At 48.4% G+C, this 27,254-nt stretch overlaps 1 protein-coding gene across 1 annotated transcript; it reads right to left on the reverse strand.

Annotated features, from left to right (window-relative positions):
* Positions 1–26,826, reverse strand: FSCN1 (fascin actin-bundling protein 1). Its single transcript, XM_038419438.2, has 5 exons — positions 25,698–26,826; positions 7,325–7,481; positions 5,155–5,276; positions 4,559–4,726; positions 1–2,853 (listed from the first exon to the last, which is right to left on the reverse strand). Exons 1-5 carry the CDS (start codon positions 26,518–26,520, stop codon positions 2,651–2,653), a joined length of 1,473 nt encoding a protein of 490 aa, XP_038275366.1. The 5' UTR covers positions 26,521–26,826; the 3' UTR covers positions 1–2,650.
* Positions 26,827–27,254: the final 428 nt, after the last annotated feature.

Here is a 27,254-nt window from a genome sequence, read left to right on the forward strand (position 1 = left end):
TTTCCAAATGCAGGTTTTTATTGATCTTTCTCCACTTGAAGCTACTTAAGTTATACAAATGGCACTTACAAAAAATAAAAAAAACCCAAAACTGTTAACAAAATTTCAGAGTGAGATGTTTTCAAAGCCACGACACCCGATAAAGGAGACTGAAAAATTCTTGACCTATTGTCACATGGAAGAAGCCAGAGCAGGAGTTACATGGTTCAAACTGCAGCTAGGAGTGGGGAGAAGAGGGCCACAATAGATGTGAAAGCCAGCAAGCATTATGTGCCAAGTCACAGGATCATTCAGGATTTCAGCAGGCCACCTGTTTCTTTAGAGGCATCTTTGTCCCTATAGTGGATTGTAGTTTAAACACTGACAAGATTGACAGAAGATCACCCCTGAATTTGAAAGAAGGTAGATGAACCCAGAGGTAGAGTCCTGACATCACAACAGGAGCAGAGATGACAGTAGGGAGCCCATTTCATCCCCACTCAGATTAGGGGTGCCAGTTGCTCTCCAAATAGAGAGTTTAGCACCATGCTCCTATAGGAAGAACCCATATAATGGCAATGTGGCTTTAAGGCTTATGAACCCCTCCCCCCCTACCTTGCTGCCGGCCACTGGTAGTGGCCCTTTGTTTTGGCACAGATGTGAAGCCACAAGCACCATGCACTGTTTATAGCTTAGCAAGGCATGGAGATGTGGACTGACCCATGGGAGCCAGCCACTAGAACACAACCTATGGCTGTGATGCAGCACCTTGTATCTGGAATACATCCACCTGTTCTCCGCCCCCCCCCCCAAAAAAAAATCGGTACAGGCTCAAACTGGGACATCTGGTTGGCCAAGTACAAAAAGTTAGGCTATTTAGGTGGTCACAGGGAGCAGAACACCACCCTTGGGAAAGCCTCAAAGGGCAAAGTGCCTTCTGATACCCTAAAGAGAGGTTTAGCATTACCTATTACAAATGCACACATTGTTAGAACTCTAATGCAGACAACAGCTGATAATAGTGCTATGGAGAGCATATATAAATAGACATTAAAAATACTGTTTTGGTCCTTTCTGCTTCCAGTAATGTTGCTAAGTTTTCATGCAATCAATGCAGAGTTGGCATTTGGGTCAGAGACACTGACTAGTCGTCCTCCCCCCGGAATGGCAGAGGAGATAGCTTTCTCAGACCTATACACTAGAAATGGTCATTTTACACTTTGCCACCACACTGTTCTGTAGTGAGGATTTTAAGATTCCAGTAGGGTATGAGATAAGTGAACAAATACCACTGTGCAAAAGTTGCTAACGAGTTTTCTATTCTAAACTGAGATCTGCAATTTTTGCTTCCAGCCACTGTCCAAGGAATGAGAAATATCAGTCAGTTTACACTGCTGCTCTCCTCCCACTGCTCCTGTAGCCCAGAAGACTTGGTTGTTGGGCAAAAACCCACTGAGATATGGCAGCTGGTGGGGCAGTACTGCTGTGTGCCAGACTCACTCTACTTCTCCTGAAGACAGGGAGAGGAGGCAGGTCAGAACGCTTGTAAGACCCAACCCTTGCTAACCAATAGGCAGGTATGCCCATCCTGTTCAAGTTCTACTACCCCTTTTAAACAGCCACGGGGAAATCAAATTCCCAGCCTGGCTGGCAGAAGATTTTTTTTGTAGAGGAAGTCTTCCCCAGTTGCACACAAAGGTGAGCCAGAGGATTGCTACCAATTTCACTCAGTGTCCAGCTACAGTATCTGTATCAATTCAAAAAGCCTGTCCCCTTCCAAAAAAGTCTAAGATTAGCACTAAAGCAGCTTCCTTAGCCTCTCAGGCTAGAACCTGCTGAGACAGGCTCCAAGATGCTCCTTTGACACTTAAAAGCACACATGGGGCACAAGGGGAATCCCACTGATGGAGCTGGGAGTCTGAAGCCTTCTAGACTGATTGGCCTTAAGAGAGAGTTTCTAGATGAACCCCCTGCATGTCTTTCCAGTTCTGAGAGTTAAGCTTGCTAGTCCTGCAGCTGAGTTCTGTTTTGCTGGCTGAAACCAGCCCCTTGACGGGCTGGATAGGATCTGCTAGATCACCTCTTCTGCCCCCACTAGGGACTGAAAATATTTATCCTTCATAAACCAAGTGGGGAGAAAGTTTCTCCCCATGCTGGGAACTATGAAGAGCACATTTAATCATAGATAGAGACTAACATAACCCATCTCACCTTCCTTGGTCTGAGCAAATACCAGGAGTGTGGGACGCTGGCACTCAGATTCTCCAGCTTTGTGCAAGCTAGCCCTTGCTTGACAGCAGCATGGGCATTGGCAGTAGAGATTGAGATATGGTGCCAGCACTCCAATATGGCACAAGAGAGCAGAGGTGATCTTATTCCCTTTAGTTTTAGGGGAAGAGAGGACAGAGGTGATGCTCAGAGCCAGGGTGGAGGATGGCAACTACAATTTCAAAGCCCAACACAAACCCAAGGAAAGACCCCACTAGCTCTATAGACAGGTTGCATTTTCCCTAGGTCACTATCCAAGTAAGAGAGATAAGGAAGACCAACCTCCAACAAATTGGATTGGCTTCTATGGCAGGAGGGAGCAGCAAGCCAGTCTGAAAATCCTTTTAGAGAAAAGAGAAACCAAACAAAACAAAAAATTGGCAAGGGGAAAGCTAAAGTGCATTTAATATTCCCAGAGGGTGGAGGGGTCGATTGCATCGGTGGAAGCCTTGAGGACACCAGCATGGTCACCCTTCAGGTATTTGCCATTGGTTTTGATAGCCACTTTGTTATAGTCGCAGAACTCGAAGAAGAAGTCCACGGGCGTATTGCTGCTGCTGGTGACAGAGGACTCACTTCCCACCATCCAGTATTTCCCAGTGGAATCTGCAGATAGGGTGGGGGGGCAGGGGAGAGAAGGGGAGAAAAGCAGTGTCCTGAATGAAGGATATCTGGAATAGATGCCAGAGGCTAGAGAACACTGCCAAGCTACTAAGCTTAACTGAACTGTAGTCAAAAAGAAGTGTTGTGAAATCACAGATAGAAGGAGAGGTGGTGCCATTACAATCCACATGAGTTGTGATCCACAGTACTGGAGTGTTCTTTAGAGAGAGATCAGCTCAACATCCAAAGACTTTTAGGTCATTTGAAAGGAGAGCCAGTTTTGCAGCCTGAGCTGTTCAGTTTGCCCATGGGAAGATCAGAGAGGGCCACTCAAGGCCAGCCTGCTTGTTTCAAAGTTTCTTGTGCTTCCTAACTGAACCTGAAAAGAAAAGGAGGACTTGTGGCACCTTAGAGACTAACAAATTTATTTGAGCATAAGCTTTCGTGAGCTACAGCTCACTTCATCGAATGCATCCGATGAAGTGAGCTGTAGCTCACGAAAGCTTATGCTCAAATAAATTTGTTAGTCTAAGGTGCCACAAGTCCTCCTTTTCTTTTTGCGAATACAGACTAACATGGCTGCTACTCTGATAACTGAACCTGGGATCTTGACAGCTTAGGGGAGCCATGAGACCCCACGGGTCACTGCAATCACAGGGGAAAGGAGTAGCACCTATGCAACCCAACATTCAGTCTTGCTCCTAGTGACTCCAGCCCAAGTTCAATGGCAGTGACAGTCTCACCCCCAGCCAGTGACAAATGCCAACTTATTATGGTCCAAGATATCTGGTTGGTGGCAGTCTCCAGGACACCAAGGGCTGAAGAGATACAGAGAGCTGTCCCTCTGCAACAAGGCTGAGGATTCACAGTACAATAGCAAGGAGGTTTAGGTTTCACTGATATGCCAGAATTGCCTTGGATTAGGTTGGTTAGGCAGAGGCTTAATAAGGGGAACCTGAACAAGGCGGAGATCAGAAAGGAGTCTCCTAGACTCAGGCCACTCTAGAAAAGTGGTAAGCCAATGGACACTCTAGAGCAGTGACTCAACCTTTCCAAACTACTGTACCTCTTTCAGGAGCCTGATTTGTCTTGTACCCCCAAGTTACACCTCAAAAAACTACTTGCTTACAAGACAAAATACAAAAAAGTCACAGCTGAAAAGTTACTCTCATTTTTACCATACAATTCTAAAATTGACTGGGATATAGATATTGTATTTACATTTCAGTGTATAAAGCAATATAAACATGTCATTGTCTCTATGAAATTTTAGTCTATATTGATTTTGCTAGTGCATTTTATGTAGCCTGTTGTAAAACTAGGCAAATATTTAGATGAGTTGCTGTACCCCCGGAAGGCCTCTGTGTATCCCCAGGCGTACGTGTACCCTAGATGAGAACCACTGCTCTATAGGCAGCCCAGATCAGACCTCTAAGCCTCCTTTAACTCCATAGGAGAGAGAGTCATCGAGCAATGCAAAAAGCCTCCTGGTCATTCTGCTCTAGGGAAGGGTGCCGCACAGCATTGGTCTGTGGGGTAGGAGATTAAAGTTGTGTAGCCCTTAGGGTAGTAGCACTGCTAATGGTGCATACAGGAGATCATTTGGTCCTTGTTACTGTATGAACAGCCAGGCTAGTCATACAGATCTAGCCACAGGGGATGAGGTGGCTAGGTGGAGCCCCCAAGGCTGCATAACTGCAGGACTGACCTTTGAGATTGTAGGCACCATCACTGAACTCCAGCTGAAAGACATCGTAGGAGGAACGATTGCAGTCCAGGGTCCCAGTCACCTTGCGGCAGCCAATGAAGCCGTGTTCCCCACGAAGGACAATGATTGGTCTGTTAATCAGCTTCATCAGGAAGTATTCCGTCTCACCTACCAGCCAAAAGGTCAGGGGAAGAGATGGAGGCGAGAAGGGCTGTTAGGTACCTGGCTTGTTAGAACAGATCCAGATTCCCTGGGGGAGAGTACAAGAGATGTGCCATGGAGATCCTGCCCCCCACCCCCACGGCGTCCCAAGCTATCCTCTCAAGGTTCTAGATTTGACTTGGGGTGGGTGAAAACAGCCAAGGTGATTAGAGTAAAACCCATTGACCACCTCCAGTCTGGTCCATCAGAGCCTGGGAGAGGAGACCGCCACCCTGCTCTTTGCCACCTTCACTCAGACACAGGCCAGGGGGCGGCAGAACAATAGCCCAGTCAGTGAGGTCAGAGGTGTCGCTTTCCCAATTTCATCCCAAGCTCTTCCCCACCATTACTTTCCCAGAAGTCACTAGGCTACAGAGGACAAGGCATCCCCTCACCTGCTGCCTCAACAGTGGCTGCGAGCTGCCCGTTTTTCTTGGCCGTGACATACTTGCCATTCGCAGCCTTCAGGGTGATGCGCTTGTCGCACCATTCGATGTCGAAGTAGCAGCTGGCGTTCCTGCCACAGCAAAGACAAACAGCAGACAAGCCATTGGGAAGGGAAGAGCTGTACTGGGGACCATTCTCCTCCAGAGGGGCAGTGCAGCTTGGGGCCTATGGAGAAGAGCTCATTCTGCAAAGCCCTATGCAGCCAGCCAGGCCAGCTGATGTTTGAGATCCTGCATAGGAGGGTTTAGTGGAGTTATCCCAGCATCTTTTCTAAGGAGTTTTAGGGTTAAAACAAGTTCACCATCTACTGGGTAATTTCAAGCTGCAATTTAGGTCTGAACTGCCAGCAGTTAGTGGAGCAGACTATATTCTTGGCAGTAATCTTTGGGCTAAGTTCCCCTTTGTTCACCTGCTAGTTGTGCCTGCTGTTCCCAGGGCTAAGTTTAGCCCTAGGCGTTTGCTTCCATGGTCTGCTGTGTGACATGTCAAGGCTTTTGCCCTGTGTAAAGAGAAGTGATATAGGTTTTACCTGCGATGGGCCCAAGGAAGGCATTCTGGAGTGGTGGAGAGGGAAGTCAGGCACCTTCTGAGATCTACTTTAGGACTCCAGTCTAGATTTGAGAATCTGGAGTCTTGTTTCTCTATCAGGCCTGACTTGGGGTATCCATTCATTTTGGGTTCCACAAGGACTACCCCATATGCTGTTAAAGATTATGAGATCCAAGGGGATTCTTTGGAGGTAGTGCCTAAGGACAAACTGGAAGTGGCAAACCTCTGGCTTAGGTTAGTCTATTTCCTTGATAGGAGTGGATTTGGAGAGTGCTCAGTTACAGAAACTCAGGCTCACTTGCACAGAAGTTTTGGGCAGAGGGACTAAAGAGTCACCTGGAGTCAAACTGATCCTCTTGCTAGGCTTTGCTTTGGGTGTGACAAATTCCACAGCTCAGTGGAACCACATCCATCTGGTACTGGTTACAGAAGGCAAGGAGGCTCTTAGGTATGAATTCCATTGAGGAGGAAGGCACTTTAGACCGTATGCTTTCAGGGCAGCTGCTGTAATTCCCAAGTGATCAGCATCCCCCCAGCTTTGTGCAGTATTTTAACCAGTCCAGTTTGACTGGATAAAATAGTGAGAAGTCTCACTTGGTGCACCACCATCAGTTTAGGCAAGGGAGGATCATAAAGTGTCTTATTTTGCCTTGTCAGGCCTTGCTGTCCCAAGCATAAGATTCTGCTGCACCTTCAGATATGGATGAAGCTTGCTGCATCTATTGTACTCTGGAGAAGCGGATAGGAGTCTTGGGGCAAAAGGGAAACAGTGTTGGGGTATCTTCTGCTTGGAAAGATGGAGTGCTATACTCAAGCCACTGGAGCAGGGCCCATGCAGATAGGACAGCCATTATAGGACCTAATATTATAGTTCTCTTGTGTAGATGGGTGGGTTCTAATCAAGGCTTTATTTTCACAAGGAAGGTATTAGATCCATTTCTGGCACACAGCCTAATTTACATCTAAGGGTTCAGCTAGGAACTGCAAAGGATTATTCCTACTTGCTGCTAAAGGGCCTTCTTACAGCCTTCTGTAAAGTTTGCTCCAGATACCCAGTGGTCCTTTTGTGTCAAACAGTCCCAAGTGAGGCAGTGTAACAATTCACAACAGCTACTGTTTGCCCCCTCCACTCTAAGAGGCCATTTAGCCCAAGGGGATGAATGCTTGCAGAGGACTGGGGCCTTATCAGGCATGGCATCACGACCCTACTAGGGCCATGCGGGTCATGCGTAGGAATGCTGCATACCTTCATTGAGCAGCATCTCTTGCCTGTGTATCCACTAAGTGCATTTGTAGTTGGAAGTGAAGACATTGGTGTTTCAGCCTCCTGTGGCCAAGGGACAACCTTGGTGGTGGACCAGTTGCTTTCAGTTGGACCCTGGACCCAGGCATTTCTACCCCAGTGCTGGGGTATCAGGGCCACCTTAGAACAGATTACATTCAGAGGGTAGAACAATTTTGTTCTACATGCAGATGTGACCCCTGGATTAATTTGGCTCCAAAGACAGCCACCAAGCAGAATGCCCTGCCCACTACAAGCACTGGACAGAAGACCCTCTAGAGACTTACTTCGCTGAGGCAGTGGACTGTATCCCACCATTGGAAGTGAGGGTCCAGTATTTCCCAGTATAGGTCCTGAAAGCACACTTCTTGGTGTCCTTGTTAATCTCCAGTTGGAAGGTTTCTTGGTCACTCTCCTCGTCCTGATTGGCTGAAAGGTCCATCCCTATAGGAGAAAGTCAGGAAGCTTAACTGGTGGCAAGAAGCCCCCTCCCCCCCACCAACCCAGTCCAGCTCAGACTGGACAGAGCAAGGAGTATTAGAGAACAGCCCCTAATGCAGCTAATTTTCAAAATGTTTGTTAGGGACCCAATGAGTTAACTGAATCAGCAGCACAAGAATATCAACAGCAAGGAAGAAAGTGGGGCAAGTTTTGCAGAAAGATCGTGACAGTTTGCTTACTCTTAGTGAATCTCCCTTAGCTGCACTAGTACCTCGTGCATAGGCTTTCTGCACCAAAAAAAAGTGCCCATGAAAACATCCATGGAACAGTTTCCCTGACATTAAGATTTTAATCTGGATGCTCAAGTAGTTGGAACAGAACATTTCAGCGAAGTCTGCAATAATCACCACAAACAGCTGAGTGTGCTATTCTCAGCCCTATTCCTGATCAGCCCATCAAATGAAGATGAGAATGAGGGGAAGTTACAATTGGCTACTAGATGTTTTCATGTGTAAGAGATGCTAAGCTAGTCAATCCATCCTAGTAAAACTTCTCAGCTATGACTTTCCACAACATCTGTAGACTTTATGGCATGCTTAAAACCGGGACAGGGGCTTCTCTGTGTTAACTGTCAAAGCACTTCCATGTTTCTAGTCATGCTGCAGCACTGGAAATCAGAGGCTGCAATATGGCTGAAACAATTTGGATCCTATTGGCTGTACAAAGGAGAACAGAATTCAGGTTATGTCATATTGTGGTCAGGTCCCTCCATCCCAGAACACGACAGAAGTTACATGGGACACAAAAAATGAAACTCCTCTATTCTTCCAGGTCAGCTGGAAGACATTAACAAGGATGTCAACTGGCCTAGACTAGCATCCTGCACAGTTGAAAGGCACTCTGTATTAAAACTGGAATCATAGCACATTGCTTAAAGGCTCTCCCCTGCCCCCCCACTCTCAATCTGCACTGGGCCACTTTCACCCTAGATCCAACTCTTGAGCCTGCTTCTCTCCCTCTCATCCCAACACACTGCCCTGCTCTGCCTGGCTTGTGCATGCTGGGAGCTCCTTGTAGTTCTAACTGTGCTGTCTGGCCTATCATGCACTCAGGCTAGTCCTCTTGCTGCTGCTCCTGTGCAAAACTGCACTGCTTTACCCTCCTGTACACTGCTATCCAAACAGCTGCCATGGTACCCTAAGCCAGTCTGGCCCTGTGAGATACTGAGAGGCCACACTTGCATCTGACCACAGGCATTTATCCTCAAGAAAATACGCTTAGTCAATACATGCTTGGGCCAAGTATCCCTGCATGGAAAGGGAAACTCACCAAGCTTGGCAGCTTTTTCCTAAAAAAAAAAAAAAAAAAAAAAAAAAAAAAAAAAAGCTTCTGGGATGCGAGTCACCAGCAGCACTTTGGAGCCAAGAAAAGCCCAGAGTAAGATTCCAGTGTCAGACTTCAGAGATCTTAGCAACCTACTGCTTTTGCCTCTGTTCCTGTGGCCTGCCATTCTCCACTGGGCTTTGGAATCAGAACTGTGTGGGCAACTCTGCTGAAATGAATGCTAGCAATTGAGGGAAAAATCAGGCTGCCCTAGATGGACAGAGTTTTTCCCAGGAAGAATATGGAAATGGCTGGTTATTGAGAACAAGTTGCTCGCCCATTTGCAAGAATGAAGTGCTGAACTTGACAAGGATTCCGGAGCTGAATTAAAGAGGGCAGCAGGAGCATTCAATTTAATTGCTCTGTGGTGTGTGTTTTAAAGGGCCACAGTCTACCACCAAAATGAAGTGGCCATTGATATTTTGTGAAGGGCTTTTTCCACTCTGATGTTTGAGGTTCCTCCCCCAGTATAAAGCCTGCCTGTCACCTCTTCAGTTCCAGCTTTGCTACCACTGTTAATAGTGAAGACTTGTGGAGTTGGAAAGGAGAGACAGACAACAAATGTACCTATATCAAGTGCCTTCAAATGCACAGGCCAACTGACTAGTTTTCCTCTAATCTTTCAACTCTTACAATCTTGAGGGTTACACGTAGTAGTTGGCATAGAATTTTCAGAGTCAGATTGGCCACCACATCCCTTTAATTTAAACAAACTGCAAAAGTCACTAGATTAGATAGGCCCAAAGCTGAACTTCCATAGAAGGGAACAGGCCTAGATAGAGGCAGGCTAGTTAGACAACTGTTATCTAGTCAGACATCAGGGTGAGGAGTGCCCCCTTTGTGAGAAGTTGATAGGGGCAGTGTTAAGAGATAGCTAGGGAAGGGCCAGGGCACGGCTTCAAAGGGTTAGAGATCCATCTCTAAGCCTTCATATGCATTTAATAGCTAATACTGAGGCCAGCTAGGTCTGGTCTATAAATTGATTAACTGGAATGATAAGCAAAGCACTAGCACTTTGCTTTCAGCTTTTTGTTTACCTAGCTTGATTATCCATAATCTTATCTACCATGTCTAAACTGGCTTCTTGTCAGTACCACCAATATTTCTCTTTTCATCCAGGCACATCTCTGTTGAACTAGTTTCAGAGTAGCAGCCGTGTTAGTCTGTATTCGCAAAAAGAAAAGGAGTATTTGTGGCACCTTAGAGACTAACATTTATCTGAGCACAAGCTTTCATGAGCTACAGCTCACTTACTTTATCGGAGAAGTGAGCTGTAGCTCACGAAAGCTTATGCTCTAATAAAGTTGAACTAGTGTGACTGCCCTCTATGTCAGTCAGTGCAAAATACTGCTGGTGCACATCTTCACAAGCATCAAGCATTTGGGGGCAGTCTGAGACAGCCTTCTTCCCTGAGGAGAGATTCTGCTTACCTCTCATCCTCTGGCCCTATTTCTAAGCTCTGTTCTGCACAGCTCAACAAGTTGTGTGTCTCAGTGCCACCTTTGAAGTTCCCTGGATTCTGGAGCCAACAGAGAACCAGTCCAGTCCCTGGCTTTAGCCCTATGAGGCAGTTTTTGCAGTTCAGAATAGCCAGAGCACAGCAGTGCTCCAGCCACATCTCGTTTGCCAGGGCTTAGAGTGGTTTCAGCAGCAATGCACTGCCAGAGAAGCCTCTAATGCTGGGGAAATCCTGGGGGGGTTAGATCCAGCTGGTTTACAATGCCTTTAACCTGGCTGAACTGACTGTAAAGGGGCCAAAGTCAGGACCTCTGCCTCTGATCAGGTCAGCCCTGTTGGTGAGCCTGCTATCTGAACCAGTCTGTCCCCTTGCTGCTGCCCCCCCAGGAGAATTCTCTTGGGCCTGTGCCTCTCCTCCACCATGACCTTAACTGAACAATTTGCTCATTCATCATGACTGACATAGCCACATCCAGTCCCATGTGCTGCAGAACTCAATGCAAGCCAAGCAGACAGCATGCCAGGCATTCAGTGTTGGCGTGTAGGAATGCAACAGTTCCACAAGGAAGCTGTGTGGCATGTTTGGAACTGATGCAAGTTATTTATGGTGCCGGCAGCAGTGACTATGCAGTGATCCATGTTTTGTTACCTGATTAGCTGAGACAGGTTTGAGCCAGATGGGAACATCTCTGGTGTGTCAGCTACAGAGAATGAAGAGCTCTACCAGGTTATGGGATAGTGTCTTCTGCTAGAACCACCAAGGCCCTGTCTACAAGGATGGTTTTATGGAAGTCTGATCTGTAGCTCAATAGGCTGATCTGTGTGGAGGGAAGAGGGGGAAATTTTCCCACAAGTTCTCTGTGCAGACACAGCCAGGAGGTCTCAGTCCAGCCCATTTGATCAGATAGCTTATGGGAGGAGAGGGGTAGGGTCCTGACAGGACAAGAGTTTTGGGTAAGGACCTTCAATCCCCAGCTATAGGTCTAACTTTGGAAGGGGCACAGCTCTTGCTACCCACTATGCTGCTACCCCCCCCTTTTGCTTGCAATTTTCCATGCCTGCCATTGGGGGTTTCCTCCTCTGTGATCAGTGGTAGTAGAAGCAGCTAAGGCTCACTCACATCTGGAAGTCTATTTGAATAAGCCTTTACACAATGGCCATACACTGAGGAACGCAGTGAGTCAGGCTGGCTCTGGCTGGTCTTCCCCCCTTATAGGGAAGGAGGGGCAGAAATAAGGCCTCACAGAACCAATGAATGGTGACAGCACAATATCTGATAACAGGAAGAGCTTGTCTTAAGACTATGTGTGGGCCAATTCTCCTTTAGTTCTGACAGCTTGCAGGTTGGGGGTGCTGCCCTCACCCTGAAATTTCCTCCCCCCACAAAATGGGAAGGAAGTACAGAATATTTCTTGGATCTTGGGTAAACAGGCAGAGGTGAAGGACATTAAGGTGGCAGCTGGCAGGGAGAGCCACAGAAAAAAGGAGTTTCCTGCTAAATTCCATTTGAATTTCACCTTTTCCTTATGGAACACATTAAGTAGAATGCTTTAGACCAGGGGTTCTCAGCCTTCCCTTTGAGCCCCACCCTGCAACCCAACATGCTATAAGAACTCTTCTGCCCAGCTGTGCCACAACTGGTTTTCTGCATATAAAAGCCAGGGGTAGCAAGCAGGGCAATTGCCTGGGGCCCTGTGCAACAGAAGTCCCTGGGAAGCTACACTGCTCAAGCTTCAGCTCTGGGTGCTGGGGCTCAAGGCCCTGGGCTTCAGCCCTGTGCAGTGGGGCTTTGACTTTCTGCCTTGGGCCTCAGTGAGTCTGATGCTGGCCCTACTTGGCAGACTGGACCCCTTGAAACCTGGTTGCACACACCCCCCTCCAGGAGGCCTCAGACCGCTGGTTAAGAACCACTGCTGTAGACTATTCTACAGTTGGGAATGGAACAGGAAACAAATCTGTTGATAGTTTGCAGGTTATTCATCTTCTAGAAGACTCGCTGTCTGAACTGCCAGTAGAAAAACACACTTGACTATTGAAAACGTGATTTAGGAATTCCTTGTAATTGGTTTTCTGGACCAGAACTATAAAATACAGCAGGGTTTTATGCAATTGCAGAGAGGGTTAATTGCAATTTTTGCAAGACCCCAAGATTGGATTAAATGTCACCTGTAGCACCTTGTATTCCATCTTGGGACTTGGCTACATTTTGCAGAGCCCATAGTGGGTTTAGGTCTCTCAGACCTGCTGAATCAAAGCTCTTTGTGGTTAAGTTATGCATGTCCCATTAACTGTGGATTTCACCTATATACTGCATCACCCCAGAACCAGCCTTGAGGTTTTAAGAGGATGCTTTCCATGGTGAAAGCTGAGCACTCCAAGTTTGCTCAGATTGAAGTTTGGCAAGTTAGTCAGAAGGGTCAGAGTGATTCACCCAATAATGCAAAGAGTGGAAGTGTTTTATGACACTGTCATTCAGCAGTGCAAGACCAGGAATGCATGTGGACATGTTTGTCTAGCTATCTGTAGAGTCTGATGGATATGCAGTCCAATGCATATGCTAAATTAAGGGCTCCAAGCACCAGAGTTTAGGGGATATGCTGCTCCATTAACCAAATTCCCAGTCACTCACTTGCTCCATGACCTTTGTGCCATCATTTGCCCCTCTAGAAGCAGGCAGCATACTTCACAAGGTGTTTTGTGGAAGCATGGAGTAATGCAACACTGAGAGCAAAGGTCATTAAAACACATGAGCAATGGCTTCACCATCCCCACAATAGTAGCTCAAAAAACCCCAACAAGCTGAGCTTGTTCAGTGCACCTGGGTCAGTCACATCAATTTGCCAGGTAATTGGTGGTGCTCTGAAAATGTTAAGTGGTTCATAAATAGGATGGTCACTGATGTGTCTTGAAGGTGGTTAGAGGTGATATTGATCTGGATAACCAGAGTGTTAGGGGTGTGCCATGGCTCAATGCTTTGAGCCTCTAACCCACTTCTCTCCCCCTCCCTGCTCTAGCTTGACAGGGCTAGTCTGTGGCTTCCATCATGTACGCTAGTTTCCCCACCTAGACAGTGGAGTATCACCTATGCATTTCCAAACAGATGGAGTACAAGTGCCAGGCTCCTCTTTCTCATGCTGAATTCAGCTTGAATGGATAGCGAGCTGTGGGAACAAGAAGGGCAGCAGGAAGTAGCGTCCCAACTCCTGAACTAGATATGGAAATCTAACTCAAGCCCCACTTCTTGCACCTGCTGTAAGGTCAGCATCAGCTGACAACTACAAGACATCTCTAGCCTTTCAAATGCAAGAAGGGCACCTTCTCTCCACCACCCTCCCATCTGGAATTTAGCAAGCACCCAGCATGACCATTTACAGCTGCTAAATGGGCACAGCCCAGGCTTGCCTCTGAGCAGTGGAGCAGAGTACCTGGGGGCACTGCACAGTTGTGGGGTCAGCAGAGCCCCTCGTTCTCTTCTGCTCCCCAATGCTAGGTACATTTACACTGCAGCTGGAGGGGTCATTCCTAGCTCAGGCAGGCACTCCCATTAGCTTGGATCCAGCTAGCCTGCTGAGGATAGCACTGGTGCCACAACAGCACCGGTAGTGACTTGGACTAGCTGAGCAAGTACAATCCCACCTGAGATCTAGGAGAGTCAGGCAGCTTTTAAAAGCTTGTCAGCTCAGAGCTACCATGGGGATATTTACACTAGTAGGGAGGGCACCTTGGAGTCACTCTGCACACTCCTACCTTGCTGCTGGGGTTCTAGGCTTTGAAGGAGGCTATTGCCAGCTGGGGCAGAGAAAGAAGGGGAGCTGGTAAGAGCTACTAGTGCAGGATGGAAAGAATATGGCTGCCCATAAGCATCTCATTATTTTAATCAAGAATGCTGAAGGGGACAGTGTTCTGTGTATCTGCACCTAGAGATGCAGTGCAGCTCCTTGAATTGCCATTGTAGCCTTAGTTTCTGATATGAAATGTTAGTGTACATCACTGTACTCCCAGGAAGATCTGTTCTTGGCTTCCCTTAATCCAAAATAAGTCATCTGGAGGGATGCTTTGCTCTGTATGGGGAATACAGTACTGGGTTGCAGAGGGCAAAAAGCAAGACATGCCAGGAGCTAGATTCTACCCTCCTGGGGTGCCTCCTTCCCACTTCTGCCCCCCAAAGTGCCAAGACTAGTACTCTATTCTCAAGTCTGGAGGGAGGTTCCAGATACCACTTATTTAGATCTCTTTCCTGTCAGAGAATAGGCCATGCCTGTCCTGCTCCAGCTGCACTACACCCATTGATGGGGGTTTTGCAGAACATGTCTCCATGCAACTGTTGAACTTCAAGTCACCTAGCCCTCCACATCAGGAGTTTTAAATTATGAGCCATTGTTCCTCCCATCCCTGCCTTTTATCTAAGCAGATACTGCATCTGCATCACAAACTAATGTAGGAAAAAGCCAACTGGTCCCATTTTCAGAGCCAACAGCTAGATAGCTACCATGAAATTGTACTGAACAGAGACCAGCTTCCCATATGCTATGGCTCAGCAGGAACCACCTGCTGTGGTACTTGGAATGTATCAAGAGTTAGCCAAGAAACAATTAGTAGCAGGAGAAGTCTAGTCTCCCACCTGGGGGCATGAGATGAAGTGGGAGTGATAAAGCAAATCAGATAGACAATGGTGTGTTTTTTTCATTTGCAGACCCCTAAAAAATTTCAAATGGCGGTATAGACCCCATTGGAAGTCTTAATCTGTGGATCACTGGGAGCTGCAGACCACAGGTTGAGATCAATCAATCTAGTGCTAGACAAAGCACTGGCTGTCCAGAACCCACCCTCTTCCCCACTACCATTCAAGGGTCAGCTGTCCACTCAATAGTCCCTTGAGACTATTCAAGTATCAGATGTAACACACTGGATTGTAGGCCCATAGGTGGTCTTACTCACAGGGAATAGATCAGGCTGTGGGAGAGGAGAGAAGGTTCTCTGAAACCCCGTCCCCAAATGCCAGGCTGGAGTTGGGTTACACAGACTCAGCAGAAAGGAATGCAATTACACTCCAGCAGAACAATGCTTCAAAGGGTTGTAACAGAGACCGAACAGGAGGTTTGGAGGGTCACAGCCATGCAAAATTAGGGAAATGTTGCATGGTAAAATATCTTGAGTACCAAACAGGGTACTGTACCCACAGTTTAGCAGCTGACTGAGGGGGAAGAAGGAAAAAAGCCTCCTTTCCTGCATCAAGGATTAGCTAACTAGGGATAAAGAGCAGGACTACTTGTGGCACCTTCGAGACAAACAAATTTGAGTATAAGCTTTTGTGAGCTACAGCTCACTTGGTGGCTACTCTGAAACCTGTCTAGGGATAAGATTGTTCACTTTGGCCAGCTGGACCTTCTCCTCCACTGTTCAAGGCTAGATGGGTTCATCCCCACCTTCCAGAGGATCTGGAGTGTAAGGAGAAGCTGAGTTCTCCCCTACAATGAGTGATTCCAGGGACATGTGGCTGAGTCAGCGTTACTAGTCAGAGGCTTTTACTGTCATCATAGGCTGTGCTGCAGGCAATTATAGTAACATTAGAAGCCTTAGGGCTCCCATTCTAGTAATTCCTATATCCCTGTCCATTGCTCTGGATAACTTACACAGACAGCTTATAAATACTCCAGCCCCCCTGCACCATACACCACTTGGTGTCTTGCCTGTTGCTTTTGACTTTCACAGATCAGCAAGTCTTATGTTGCTTTCTGAGTAAGAGCTTTGTGCACTCATTAAGCATTGTGGGGGAAGACAGCGAACAAACAGGAAGCTAGAGCAAGGCAATTCTTGCATTCTGACCTAGGTGTGTTTAGGGGTGATGTGTAAAAGATCAGAACCCCAACTACTAGGTTGTGTTGCCTAGTGGCAACCTTACCTCCCCCAGAGAGGTTCTATGCTTGATAAGATGAAAAGGCAGACATCCAAGCTCAGAGGTGGGCATGCTGCTCACACCTTGAATTTGGCACTCTGCCTGATTCTAAAGCCAGAAGCAATATTATATTGAAAGAGTTTTCAGTTGTTATCCCAGAGTTCTCTGCAAATACCATTACCCTCAAACTTTAATTACTGCTCTTTGTAGATTTCTAGTCTGAAATCTGCATGACTCCTCCTGACCTTTACAGAGCTGCTAATTAAAGTTAGAGACACAAGAGGGAAATGAATAGGGAAAGGACCAAGAACTTATCTTCAGGGAACTCCAAAGTGAATAGAAAGCCACTTCAGGAGAAAGTCTGATTGGTTGGAGAGGCTCTTGCTTTTGGCCAGATGGATGCAGTAGTCCTGTGGTAGAGGCTGCACTAGGAGTAAAGGAGAAGCCCTTTTCAACAGAAACAATGTAACCGACTATTGAATATGATCAGACAAACCTGGAGAAAAAAATCCACCCAGGATATGGAATGAGGAGAGGGGAGGCAAGGGAAAAGTTATGCATCTCTGGTGATTTTTTTTTTTTTATTAAGTTGGACTGTGGCAGGTTTCATAGATAAGAATCTGGGGGAGGAAGTTGTCCAAAGCAATAGGAGGAGCTGTGGCAAGGAAACAGGAACAAGAGGTGTTGGAAAGTCACTTCTTAGGGCAGTCTTTAGATAGAGAAGACTCCTCCTCACCTTTGGCAAAGAAGAGTCTGGGAGGCAGGAGAACTTGGGGGTATTAAAGAGGGCAAGGGGATTGCCAGCATCTTTGGAAACCAGGCGATAAGAGGAATTGGTCTTTGCAGCTCTGGTGAGAGCTCCCAGTCTTATCTTGGTGCAGGGGTTTAACAACATTGTTTGAGACATTTTGGAGCTAGAGGGAGAAGAGTGGTCTGTATTTTGTTGTGCTATTAAAATAGTTTTAGATGAGGAGAATTCATGCCATTAGGGAGCATATCTAAATTACAGCACTTCTACCAGGAGTGGACATCACCACCAAGGCATCTTGGTACAAGCATTCTTAGGAGTTAGCACCATTAACAATGAGCCTGTATGTACATCCCCAATTGTTCCCTGCATCAGGAATATTACATAACAAAAGAATTCTCTCAGCCCCAACCCCTCTTTGCTTAAGCTCCCCCAAGGGAAGACAGCTGTGGAAACAGACAGGAAGAAAAGCCAGAGTTGGATCAGGAGAGGGATTCCTAATTCCCTAGCTGCCAAGCTTCCCAACCGCTGCCAGCTCTGAGAGATTAACCTCTCAGTACCACAGGGAGGCACAGACTCTCAATGAAATACACTTGTACATTCAGAGTCAAACAGGTCTTCCAACATCATTAGTCAGTGGTGAAGTATTCTAGCAGCAACACCCTTTCCTCTGCCCTGAGCCTACTACACATGGGGTGTTAAGTGATGGATAAGTTTTGTAGCAGCTGGAAAGATTCAGGACCCTGAACAAGGCCATTTCTAGACAGAAATGAGGTAGATTACCTCAGAGATCCACTGAGGGGACCCATTTCACTGCTCTGGAAGTAGTTTCTAGATGTAGAACCTTATAGTGAGGTGCACAAGCTAAGCAGCATTCAGACAGTCCCCTATATATAGACTGAAGCAACCTCTGAATTTCTATAGCTTGTATTAGTTAGTGCAAGTTGTTACTGGATGGCAACAAGTAGAAAGCTGAAAAGTGTGCAAGGTGACCTCACGCAGAACAAAGGGACAGAATTACGAGTGCACACCTGCCTTTTCTGTTGGCTCCCATGGCTCAGACTCCAACAACATAGGCAGAAGCTTAAGTATTCTGGGAATACACAGGCAGAATTAGTTGCTGCCCAGTGCTTGGAGACTTAAAGCTATAGATGCAAATGCTAAGCTGCATCTTTTACTTCAAAATTCTTATGTATGTACTGGAATTAGAGCTCTATGGTGTAAGAACAATTCAAGTGACATTAACCCACTACAGAATCTGCAAATGCTTGTTATCTATAGTGCAATAGACCTCTAAGCCCAACTAAGATGGAGGCCTCTGTACTAGGCACCATGTTCCAGAAGAGCTTGAGGCTTGCTTACACAGAGTTGCAAGGATTTAAACTAATGGTTATTTTAAGCCAATGCAAAGAGATGTTACTGATTTAAAACCAGGCTTGGTTAATTAGATTAGGAACTGGTTTAAATTCAAATAAGTCATAACTAAAATGAGGGTATCTACACAGGGTTTTTACCTAAACCACTTTGTGTTTAGACTGCCCTTACAAGTGAAGTAAAGGGCTGTCTAAACAGAAACTAGGCAAGACAGAGGGCATATTCTCAGTGTTACTAGTGAGGGATTGAGGCAGAGAGATTAAGAGACTAAGATCTCAGGAACTCTGTATAGCAGAACCAGGAACTGCGTTCACATCTCCCAAATCCCAGTCCAATGTCTTAACCACAAGGCCTTCAACCCTCCCTGAAGCCTCCCTTCAAGCCTCTTTAGCATGTTAACCCCACCGGAGAAAGCAGCAGGTCTTTCTTTGTGGAGCTATATGGTTACAAGCTAGTTTTCAGATTTGCGGTTCTTCAGTTCCAACTGGAGAATAAGCCACCTGAATAATGTTACAGGGCTCTGCAGGTCTGAAGTCTCCTGACCCACTGAGTTAGGCTTCATGCGACCATCCTAGGGCCAAATCTGGCTAAAATTAAAACTACTTCATAAGTGGCCTGAAAGTCTTGAAGTGGAATTCTGGGTCACACGTGCACTGCAGGAGCAGCAGCAGATCCAGCAGCATGACATGGGGTCCTTCCAGTAGCCAACACATTCCATTCAAATTCACCACTCAAAGGGTCAGCCCCCATGTGCCAATACTCAAGGGGCTTGACATTAAGCCAGATGTACATTTGTGATATCAATGCAGATAATATATGCATAGTTCCAATTCCCTGGTCTGCAAATAGACCACGAACAACTAGGCTAGTCTCTAACCTTGAGGAGACCAAAACCACTTCCAGCATGAACACACTTGCTAGACAACAGTGGCCACAATATATATACATAGCATTTATGCAGTGCTTTCCATATGCCAATTTCAGGGCACTTATGAACCCAAAGTAAGCTTCAGAAGGCAGTGAGGCTTAACCTCTCTCAGTAAAAAGGGTAATTCAATTGACTCAGGTTAGGATGCGTCTATGCTGAATGCACACGCATGTGTACACACACATCTAAAAGCCCAGGTCAATTGACTCAGACTCATCCTAGGGATTAAAAATAGCAGTGTAGACATTCCCATTCAGGCTAGAGCCCAAGCTCTGAAGCCCAACAAAAAGGGTTAGTTCTCCAAGCCTGGGCCCAAATGTCTACACAGCTATTTTTATCCCCATAGCACAAACCCAGTCAGCTAACCCAGGCTCTGAGACTCTCTGCCATGGGTTTTGTTTTCTGTGCAGTGAAGATCCACCTTAGTGACAAAGCAACAGATTGAACCTAGGTTTCTTGATTCTGAAGCTGCAGCAATGAAGGGATGACTTTAAGGAGGTAGCCAGCAAGTCAATCACATAACTGAGATAGACAATTAGAGGCCAATTCAAAAGAAATCCAGCACTCCAGCAAGGCACGATTACAGCTGAAAGATGCATCCAAACCTGCCACCCAACACACAAGTAGAAGGGCCTCGTTTGTGGCCAGCCAAAGGACTCCTCCTTGAACAACGTGCTATGCTGAAGATTCTAGAGAGCTCCAGTGTTGTGGCATTTTACCTAGCAACAGTGTCCGTGTGGAGGTCTGCACGACAGACCTTCTGTCTTGCTACCTGGAGGGACCTGCATGCCAGGGTAGGACTACGTGCTCCAGTGCTAATTTAACCCAGATACACTACCTATTTCCCACCCATGCCCAACTGCTTTAAGCAGTCATTGCTGTGGGTCTGCCAGCAAAACTAGAAGTGAATAGGAAAGAGCTGCCAATGATGGAGGGAATTTGGCAAGCCATGAACTCAGGAGCCCAGACATAGAACCAGTCTCACCTGGGCCAAGATCCAGGACACTTCTGGGTTTGAAAGCATTTTAAGTTGGTTTCAATTTCCCTTTCATCTGAACTTCATTCCCCAACTCTTGAGGCAACACTCCTCACTTTCTGGCGGTAGGTAAAGAAGCTCAGTTTAGAGGACTGGCCTGTACACCCCATTGCTTAGCTTGGATGCATGGAATCTGGTTGCTTAGTTGTTCTTGCCAGGAGACCATCCCCCCCATACCTGCAGTCCTGCCCCAGACTAGTTTACAATAAAGCTTCTCTGGTTATCATACCTCAAGTCTTACACTTGAATGGTGACTCCTAGTTAAGGAGAAGAAACAGTTTGTTGGGGCCAAGTCTGGACACTACCACTGGTAAATAGACAAACCTACGCAAGCTTTGAAGAAATAAGGTCTGCAGAGCGGTGGCTAATGCAGCACCCAAAGAGGCACGCAGCAGCACTTCTCCTAGAATTGTGCTCTGGTTAGAGTCCTGGATGCAGCGGCAATAAGGAGTTCTACTACTGCATTGATTTCCTAGCCCCCCCATTAGATAGGTTTGGATCCCCATATTAACAGCTGAGCAGGTCATTTAACCTCTGTCAGGGCAGAGCTGGGAACAGATCAAGAGTCACCACCCTATTCCAAGTATTAGACAGCACTGCCTCTGGCTCTCTAGCCAGGTGACTGCCAGAAGTAGGTTAAGACTAAGAGGGAAGGACAATAGGAGCCCCATTTACAATTGGCATTTAGCTACCAGAGATCAGGCACTAACCCACACCTCTCTCTGCAATCACCTGTCCCCAGTGTATTGTGAAGGCCAGAAGTCAGAAACTTCTCCAGAATTCTCCTTCCCCACAAGCAGCAGAGCTATAGATTATCACTTACACTGATTGCTTATGCAGGCTAGCTTTGATCACTTTGCTCAGTTCCTTCCTAACCTCCCCCCCCATGCTTCCTGCTTCTGGCACACAGCCTGTAAATTCACTTGATGTTCCATCCAGTCAAGCCATGGTAGAAAGTAGTATCTTGCTCTGACAACATATGGAGGGGATAAAGTGACCAGATTACAAAAAGTGGCCGATTTTTCACACCTGCTTTTTTTGGGGGGGCAGGGGAGAAGGAAGAGGGGGAATTGTTGCATATACAAGACCCTAATATCAAGGAATCTGGTCATCCTAGGAGAGAGCCATCACCCAACCACCCACTAAGGGAAGAGCTCCATCACTCCTGTGTCCAATAATTAAATAGGGAAGGGGAGTCCTGTCTGAAGGAGCCTCCCACCAACAGAAGAAAAGAACATCTGGTAAAAGCTCAGCCATGGGGAGTGCACTTGCCCCAGGGAACTTAACTCCCACACAGGAGGCTTTGTTACAGCAGACCCAACATCCCCAATTCCAGAAAGAAGTGGTTTGTTTGTTTATCTTCTAAACCACATCTCATTTCTAACCTGAGATTAGAGGCGGACCTTGATATTTGCATATGTGAGCACCCTGTTAACATATTAACACTCTCCACTCCCCACTCTCCTATTCCCTAGAGAGGACAGTGTCTCCTAGATAAACCAGCTCTTTCTGTGGTCTTGGCAGGCTTCCCAGGTAACTGGGCATTTCTTTCCAAGTAGGCTAGTTAATTACACCTTTGTCTGTGATCTCACCTGCTCCCCAAGCAGATTGGGTTTCTAAAATAGCCTGCAAGCAGTTACCTGGGCATAGTCTCTCTGGAGGCTTTGTAAATCAGGAAAGGAAGCAGACAAATCTAGATCATCCTCAAAAGAATTACAGTCACTTCTTTTCCATGCTGCCTGCCTGGAAGACCTGTTTGATTTAGGTTTCCGGCTGATCCAGCCAGGACAGCTTCAGTGTCTAGGGTACATTCCTAAATCCTGACTGGAAAGAGGATTAGTTCTGTGGCTCTTTAGGCAAGCCCTGAGGGAGCTTTAAATTCATCTCCAGGAAGGATCCGAAGCACCCAAAGAAGTGGTGAATCAGAGCTGCCTCCCAGTCATCAGGCTGAACTCCCATCATCCCCCACTTCCTGTCACAAATCCCCACCCCTGGAAGACTTTTCCTTAGGTTAGTGAGGAATGAATCTCTGATGTTCAGGGCTTAATTCCAGGAGGGACTGAATGTGGTGGTGCGTGTTGTGAAGAGCTCTTCCCATTTCCAAGTGTTCTCTACCTGAGTAGAGTGGCAACAAAAGCCAAGTGATCTCTGCTAACTCAGCACTTGTTGGGCCTGTGTTCACTGATTTCAACTATCCTTGGGGCTGCATATGCTCCAACTTCAGGAAAAATCGACAAGCCTAGGCAGTAGCTATTATAGCTCTAGCTGTAAAAGCTATCTGAACCCAGGAGCTCCTCTTGGCTTCCTGTGGGAGAGTCTTTCCTTCCCTCCAGATACAAGGATCCTTTCTCAGAGGCCCTTTAAGTCTATCCACTAACTTGTGTCTAACTGGTAGTTAGGTCAGGCAGAGCCCAATTTGTGGGGAGGTAGCACTAACAAGGGGCAGATGCTAGCTAGTACTTTGGAGGGAGAGGGGGAAAAACTAGATGAGGTTGCAAAGAACATAGGTAGCAAACCAAAGGGTTTTCTCCCTACGTTCTTTGCAACCTCACCAATGGTGGTGGGAGACAAGTCACAGCAAGGTACTGCTGCCCTCCCCAGTGCAAGGGGAAGGAGAGCATGACCCCCCAATGAGTCAGTTCAAAATACAGATCTTTCAGAGCCAGTATCAAGTGTTCATTTAGGATGAGACTCCCTTAGTCTTTTAGCCAGGTCACTCAGAGAGTTAGTCTCCGGAGCATCCTCTCCTCTGCAGTATCAGACAATAAGGACAAGCTTATCAGTCTAGTAGGGGAAAGGGTGTCTAGGAAAGCCTCCCCTGGACATGTGTTTTTAGCTTTGTTTCTAATTAACCTTGGAACAGAGGGAGAAACCAGCAAGGGACAGGAACTAACAAGCAAGTTGTGCCCCAGCTGAGCCTAAAGAGAAGCAGCAGCTCCACAACTGTTCATTGCTGCTGCTGGCTAGGATTAACCAAGCGGAAACTGGTTCCCTGCCTGAAACATACTTAAAGGAGAGATCATATTGCAGCTAATCATTCCACTGCTACCCATGAAAGTCTTGAGATATGAGATGTCTTTCCCCTTTAAGGAGGAGACTGAATGAAACTAATGCAAGAATCCAAACTGGGTTCCCAATCTGGACCCATGAACCAAATCCCTTTCTCCCCCACCCCAAAAGTTTGGGCTTTGGGCTTTTAACATGTGCCAGAAAACTATTATAGGAAACCTCTCAGGGGAACAAGGAACCCAAATTAACAGGGATATAGCCAGTGTTTGGTCCTCTTGCTCCTGGTTCTTCCCACCCCCACCCTCTTCAAATTAAGGATCAGGCCCAGCAGAGAGATTCAACAAGGAAGCAGAATGCCCCATAGACTCACTACTCTGGGTCATTTGACCCGTTCCCACCATAGGTGATGGAGCCCACAGTCCCTTTCACTCCTTCCAAAGTGAACAGAGATTTCCCGCTCTGGAAAGACTCCTCAAGACCTTCAGGCAGCCCAGCCACATTGTTTGGGCTTCTCCACTCATAGCCACATAACACACCCTAAAGTGAGCCATGTTATTTCCACCAGTGCTGCAAGAGCCTTCCTCCACTTCCTTGGCTTGTAGGGAGGCATTCCCTCTGCAGCCTGCTGTAAAATGCACCTATCTGACCACTGGTGAATGCCTCCCCACCCCCACAGATACCACCCCTCCTGACATCTGCTTTTCCAATCCCAAATACTCCAGCATGACAAAAGACTGGAGCAGCAGCTCCCCCTCTCCCCAATGAGCTCAGCAATAGCCATTCTTTCTGAACCACAAGCCCGCCCTTGTTCTCCTACCAGCCTCCCCATCCCCCTTACCCCCCCCCTTTGACAGGGCAAATATTAAATATCAGCCAAAGGAACAGTTGATATTTTTTGGAGTTGGGTTGGACGTGGTTAAGTCAATGAATTCCCTGTAGCAGTCTGTGGGGTAAAGACAGAGCAGGCAGTCATCCAACCATTACAGACACTTAAAGTGAGGGGAGGTAGGAATCCTTGTGGTTGCACATCCATTTTGATGATTGTTCACAGAAGGGCTTAGACCAAATTCATTCCTCAGCCTTCACACATATGGAAAGCCAAGCTGTTACCATGTTTATCTGACCTGTATCAGACAGCCAGGCAGTTTGTAATGTACTGGCTCTCACCTACACAACTGAAGTATCCAAGATAGCTTTCTCACCCTGCAGGAGGGGGACCATTCTATAGCTCCCCCTCTATGTTGTTGCCAACCTTAAGCAACTGGTGGTTAAGCTTGTGGGTGCAGAAGGTGCAAGATGGGACCTGCATTAAATGCTTAACAGCACGGCTTTGTGCAGTTTCTTTGAACTCCCAGTTAACAGCGAGCACACATGGAGCGCTACGGTCAAAGATCCCGCACGTCCATGAAACTCACACGGTTCTTTCCCCATCATACACAAAGCTGATCACCTCTGCACTCTATTAAAGAAAAATCTGGCTTCCAAAGGGGGGAGGGGGGGGGGAAGCTCAGCAGGCCCGGCCAAAGCAGCAGCAGGCAAAGGCAATGCTCCCTTTGTGTGAGCTGAATGTAGGTCATGTTTTCCCTGCACAACCAAAATCAGCCGCTAAACACCGAGTTTCGGTTAAAGCCCTTGTATAACCCTGCCAAATTCTGCCCTGCAGCGAGCAAGCAAGGGAGAAGTCTGTCTGCACAAGCCAACACGCAACTGAAGGGACATTGCTGTAGCCCGGCGTCAGCAGCCAAGGGGGACTAGGAGGACAGCATGCACACGCGTTTAGGGGAGTAGGTAGCCCCCGAACTGTAGGCCTGGGGCTGCCCAGCATGGCTTCCCCCTGCACACAGCCCTGCGGGAGGGGCTGCCATGCAGCTCTGCAGAGCTCCAGCAGTAGATGGGGGAAGGGAGGTCTGAAGCAGCCCACTAGGTCACAGCCGCTTCTCTGGAAGGGGGGGCGGGCAGCCAACGGGAGATTTGGCGAGGGGCGGTTCTGTTGTTGGCTGAAAGTAGCCGCTGCCGTGGAGGGCTTGGGTCCCTTGCCGCAGCTGGCCGGGCCGGCGGCTCCCGGCGCACGCTGAAGGCAGCGGGGACTTGCGTGAAGCGCCGAGGCCGGTCCCTGCCGCCAGCCCGCGAGGCGCGGGACCCAGGTGGATCCCGGGGAGGCGGAGAGCCACGGAACCCAACAGCAAACCCGCTATAGGATGGGAACCACCTTCCGAGCCAGGGGGTGGGGCAGCCCCGAGGGGCACATGCCCATCCCAAGCGAGGTGTGTGTCCCCCCCCCCCCGTACAAAGGCCTGGCTGCGCTGAGCGATCCCCAGCGCGGCGGAGGCTGGGAGCTCTCCCGAGGATGCTGCTGGCAGGGAGGGGAGCTGGGGGGGGGTCCTTACCTTGCCTGGTGGACACGTTCCTCTCGTTGCCGGCTCTCAGGACCACCTGGGGGCAGCTCTGCTCCAGCACGAAGAGCTCGTCCTTGCCCACCTTGGTGCTCTTGCCGGCCTTGAGGGTGCCGCTGGGCCCGGAGGGAGCCAGGTAGCGTCCCTCGCCGTCCCGGAAGGCCACCTTGCCGGACCTGAACTCCAGCGTGTAGCCGGTGCCCTTCTCGGGCTTCTCCACCAGCCGGCCGTCGTGGCGGAGGAAGCGGTGGTCGCAGGTCTGGACGCTGTAGCGCTGGTCCTGGAAGACCAGGGTGATGAGGGAGTCCACCCCCCAGGGCACGTCGCGGTCCACCGCCATCTCCTCCTGCTTGGCGCTCAGGTGGGCGTAGCGCTTCCTGGTGAGGCTGTAGATGTTCACCTGCGGGTGCATGGCGATGTGCACGCTCCACTTCTCGGCCGCCGACACGGCTTGGGCGAAGCAGGAGATGCGGTCCTCGGTGCCGCCGAAGTAGCGCTTGTGGGGCTCGGACTGCAGCGACCAGCGCCCGTCGTCGTGGGCCAGGATGACGAAGCGGCAGTCGGCGGCCGGCTGCTCCCGATCGCAGCTCACGTTGCCGTCCTTGTCGGCCGCCAGGTAGCGGCCCAGGTGGCTCTTCAGGAAGACCACGTTGGAGTCGTCGCCGTCCTGCTCCAGCGTCCAGATCTGCTTCTTCTTCATGCTGGGCGCCGAGGCGTTCACCTTGAAGCCGAAGGCCTCGGCCGTCAGGTACTTGTTGCCGCAGTTGATGAGCCCGAACTGGATCTGGAGCGGCGCCGAGGTCCCGTTGGCGGTCATGCTGGCGCAGCGACGCGGGGGAGAAGCGGAGGCGCTGGGGCTGCAGGAGCCGGCTGGGCTGCAGCGAGAGAGAGCGAACGCGCCACAACAGGGGGCAGCGGCGGCTGGCCTGGGTTTTCTCCACGCCTCCCGCTTCCTGCCTCCCCCCGGCCTTTGTTCGCCTGGACCGCGCGTCCCCCCCCCGGCCCCCCTCTATCGCCGCACAAAGCCCGATTCACAGGGAGCGCCCCCAGCTGCAGCCTATATAGAGGGGAGGATGTCAGGGCTGTGCTTGCAGCCACGCCTCCAATTGAGACTCCGGAGAGCGGGGTGTGGGGGCGAGGCTTCTGCAGCCACTAAAAAGAGGGGGGAGGTATGTTCGTTTCAGCACCCTCAATAAACGCACTGCAGGGAACGAACCCCCCCCCCCCCGCCCCCCAGGGAAACTAACCTCCCTTCCCCCCAGGCGTTTTCCTCCAAACAAGCTTCTTTAATTGACAAAAATCCCAAATCTGCTGTGTGCCTGGGTTGGGTTTTTTTTAATTGCGGAGCGAGGATTAGTTGCTGGATGCAAATGGGTATAAAATAGTAAAAATAGCCAAGCGGAAGGCAAAGCAGATCTATTGGCTGGAAATATTTTTTTTTTCCACCAACTGCATCCGATGAAGTGAGCTGTAGCTCACGAAAGCTTATGCTCTAATAAATTTGTTAGTCGCTAAGGTGCCACAAGTACTCCTTTTCCTTCTGGCTGGAAA

Source organism: Dermochelys coriacea, chromosome 10 (assembly GCF_009764565.3).
Source record: "Dermochelys coriacea isolate rDerCor1 chromosome 10, rDerCor1.pri.v4, whole genome shotgun sequence".
Lineage (NCBI taxonomy): Eukaryota > Metazoa > Chordata > Testudines > Dermochelyidae > Dermochelys > Dermochelys coriacea.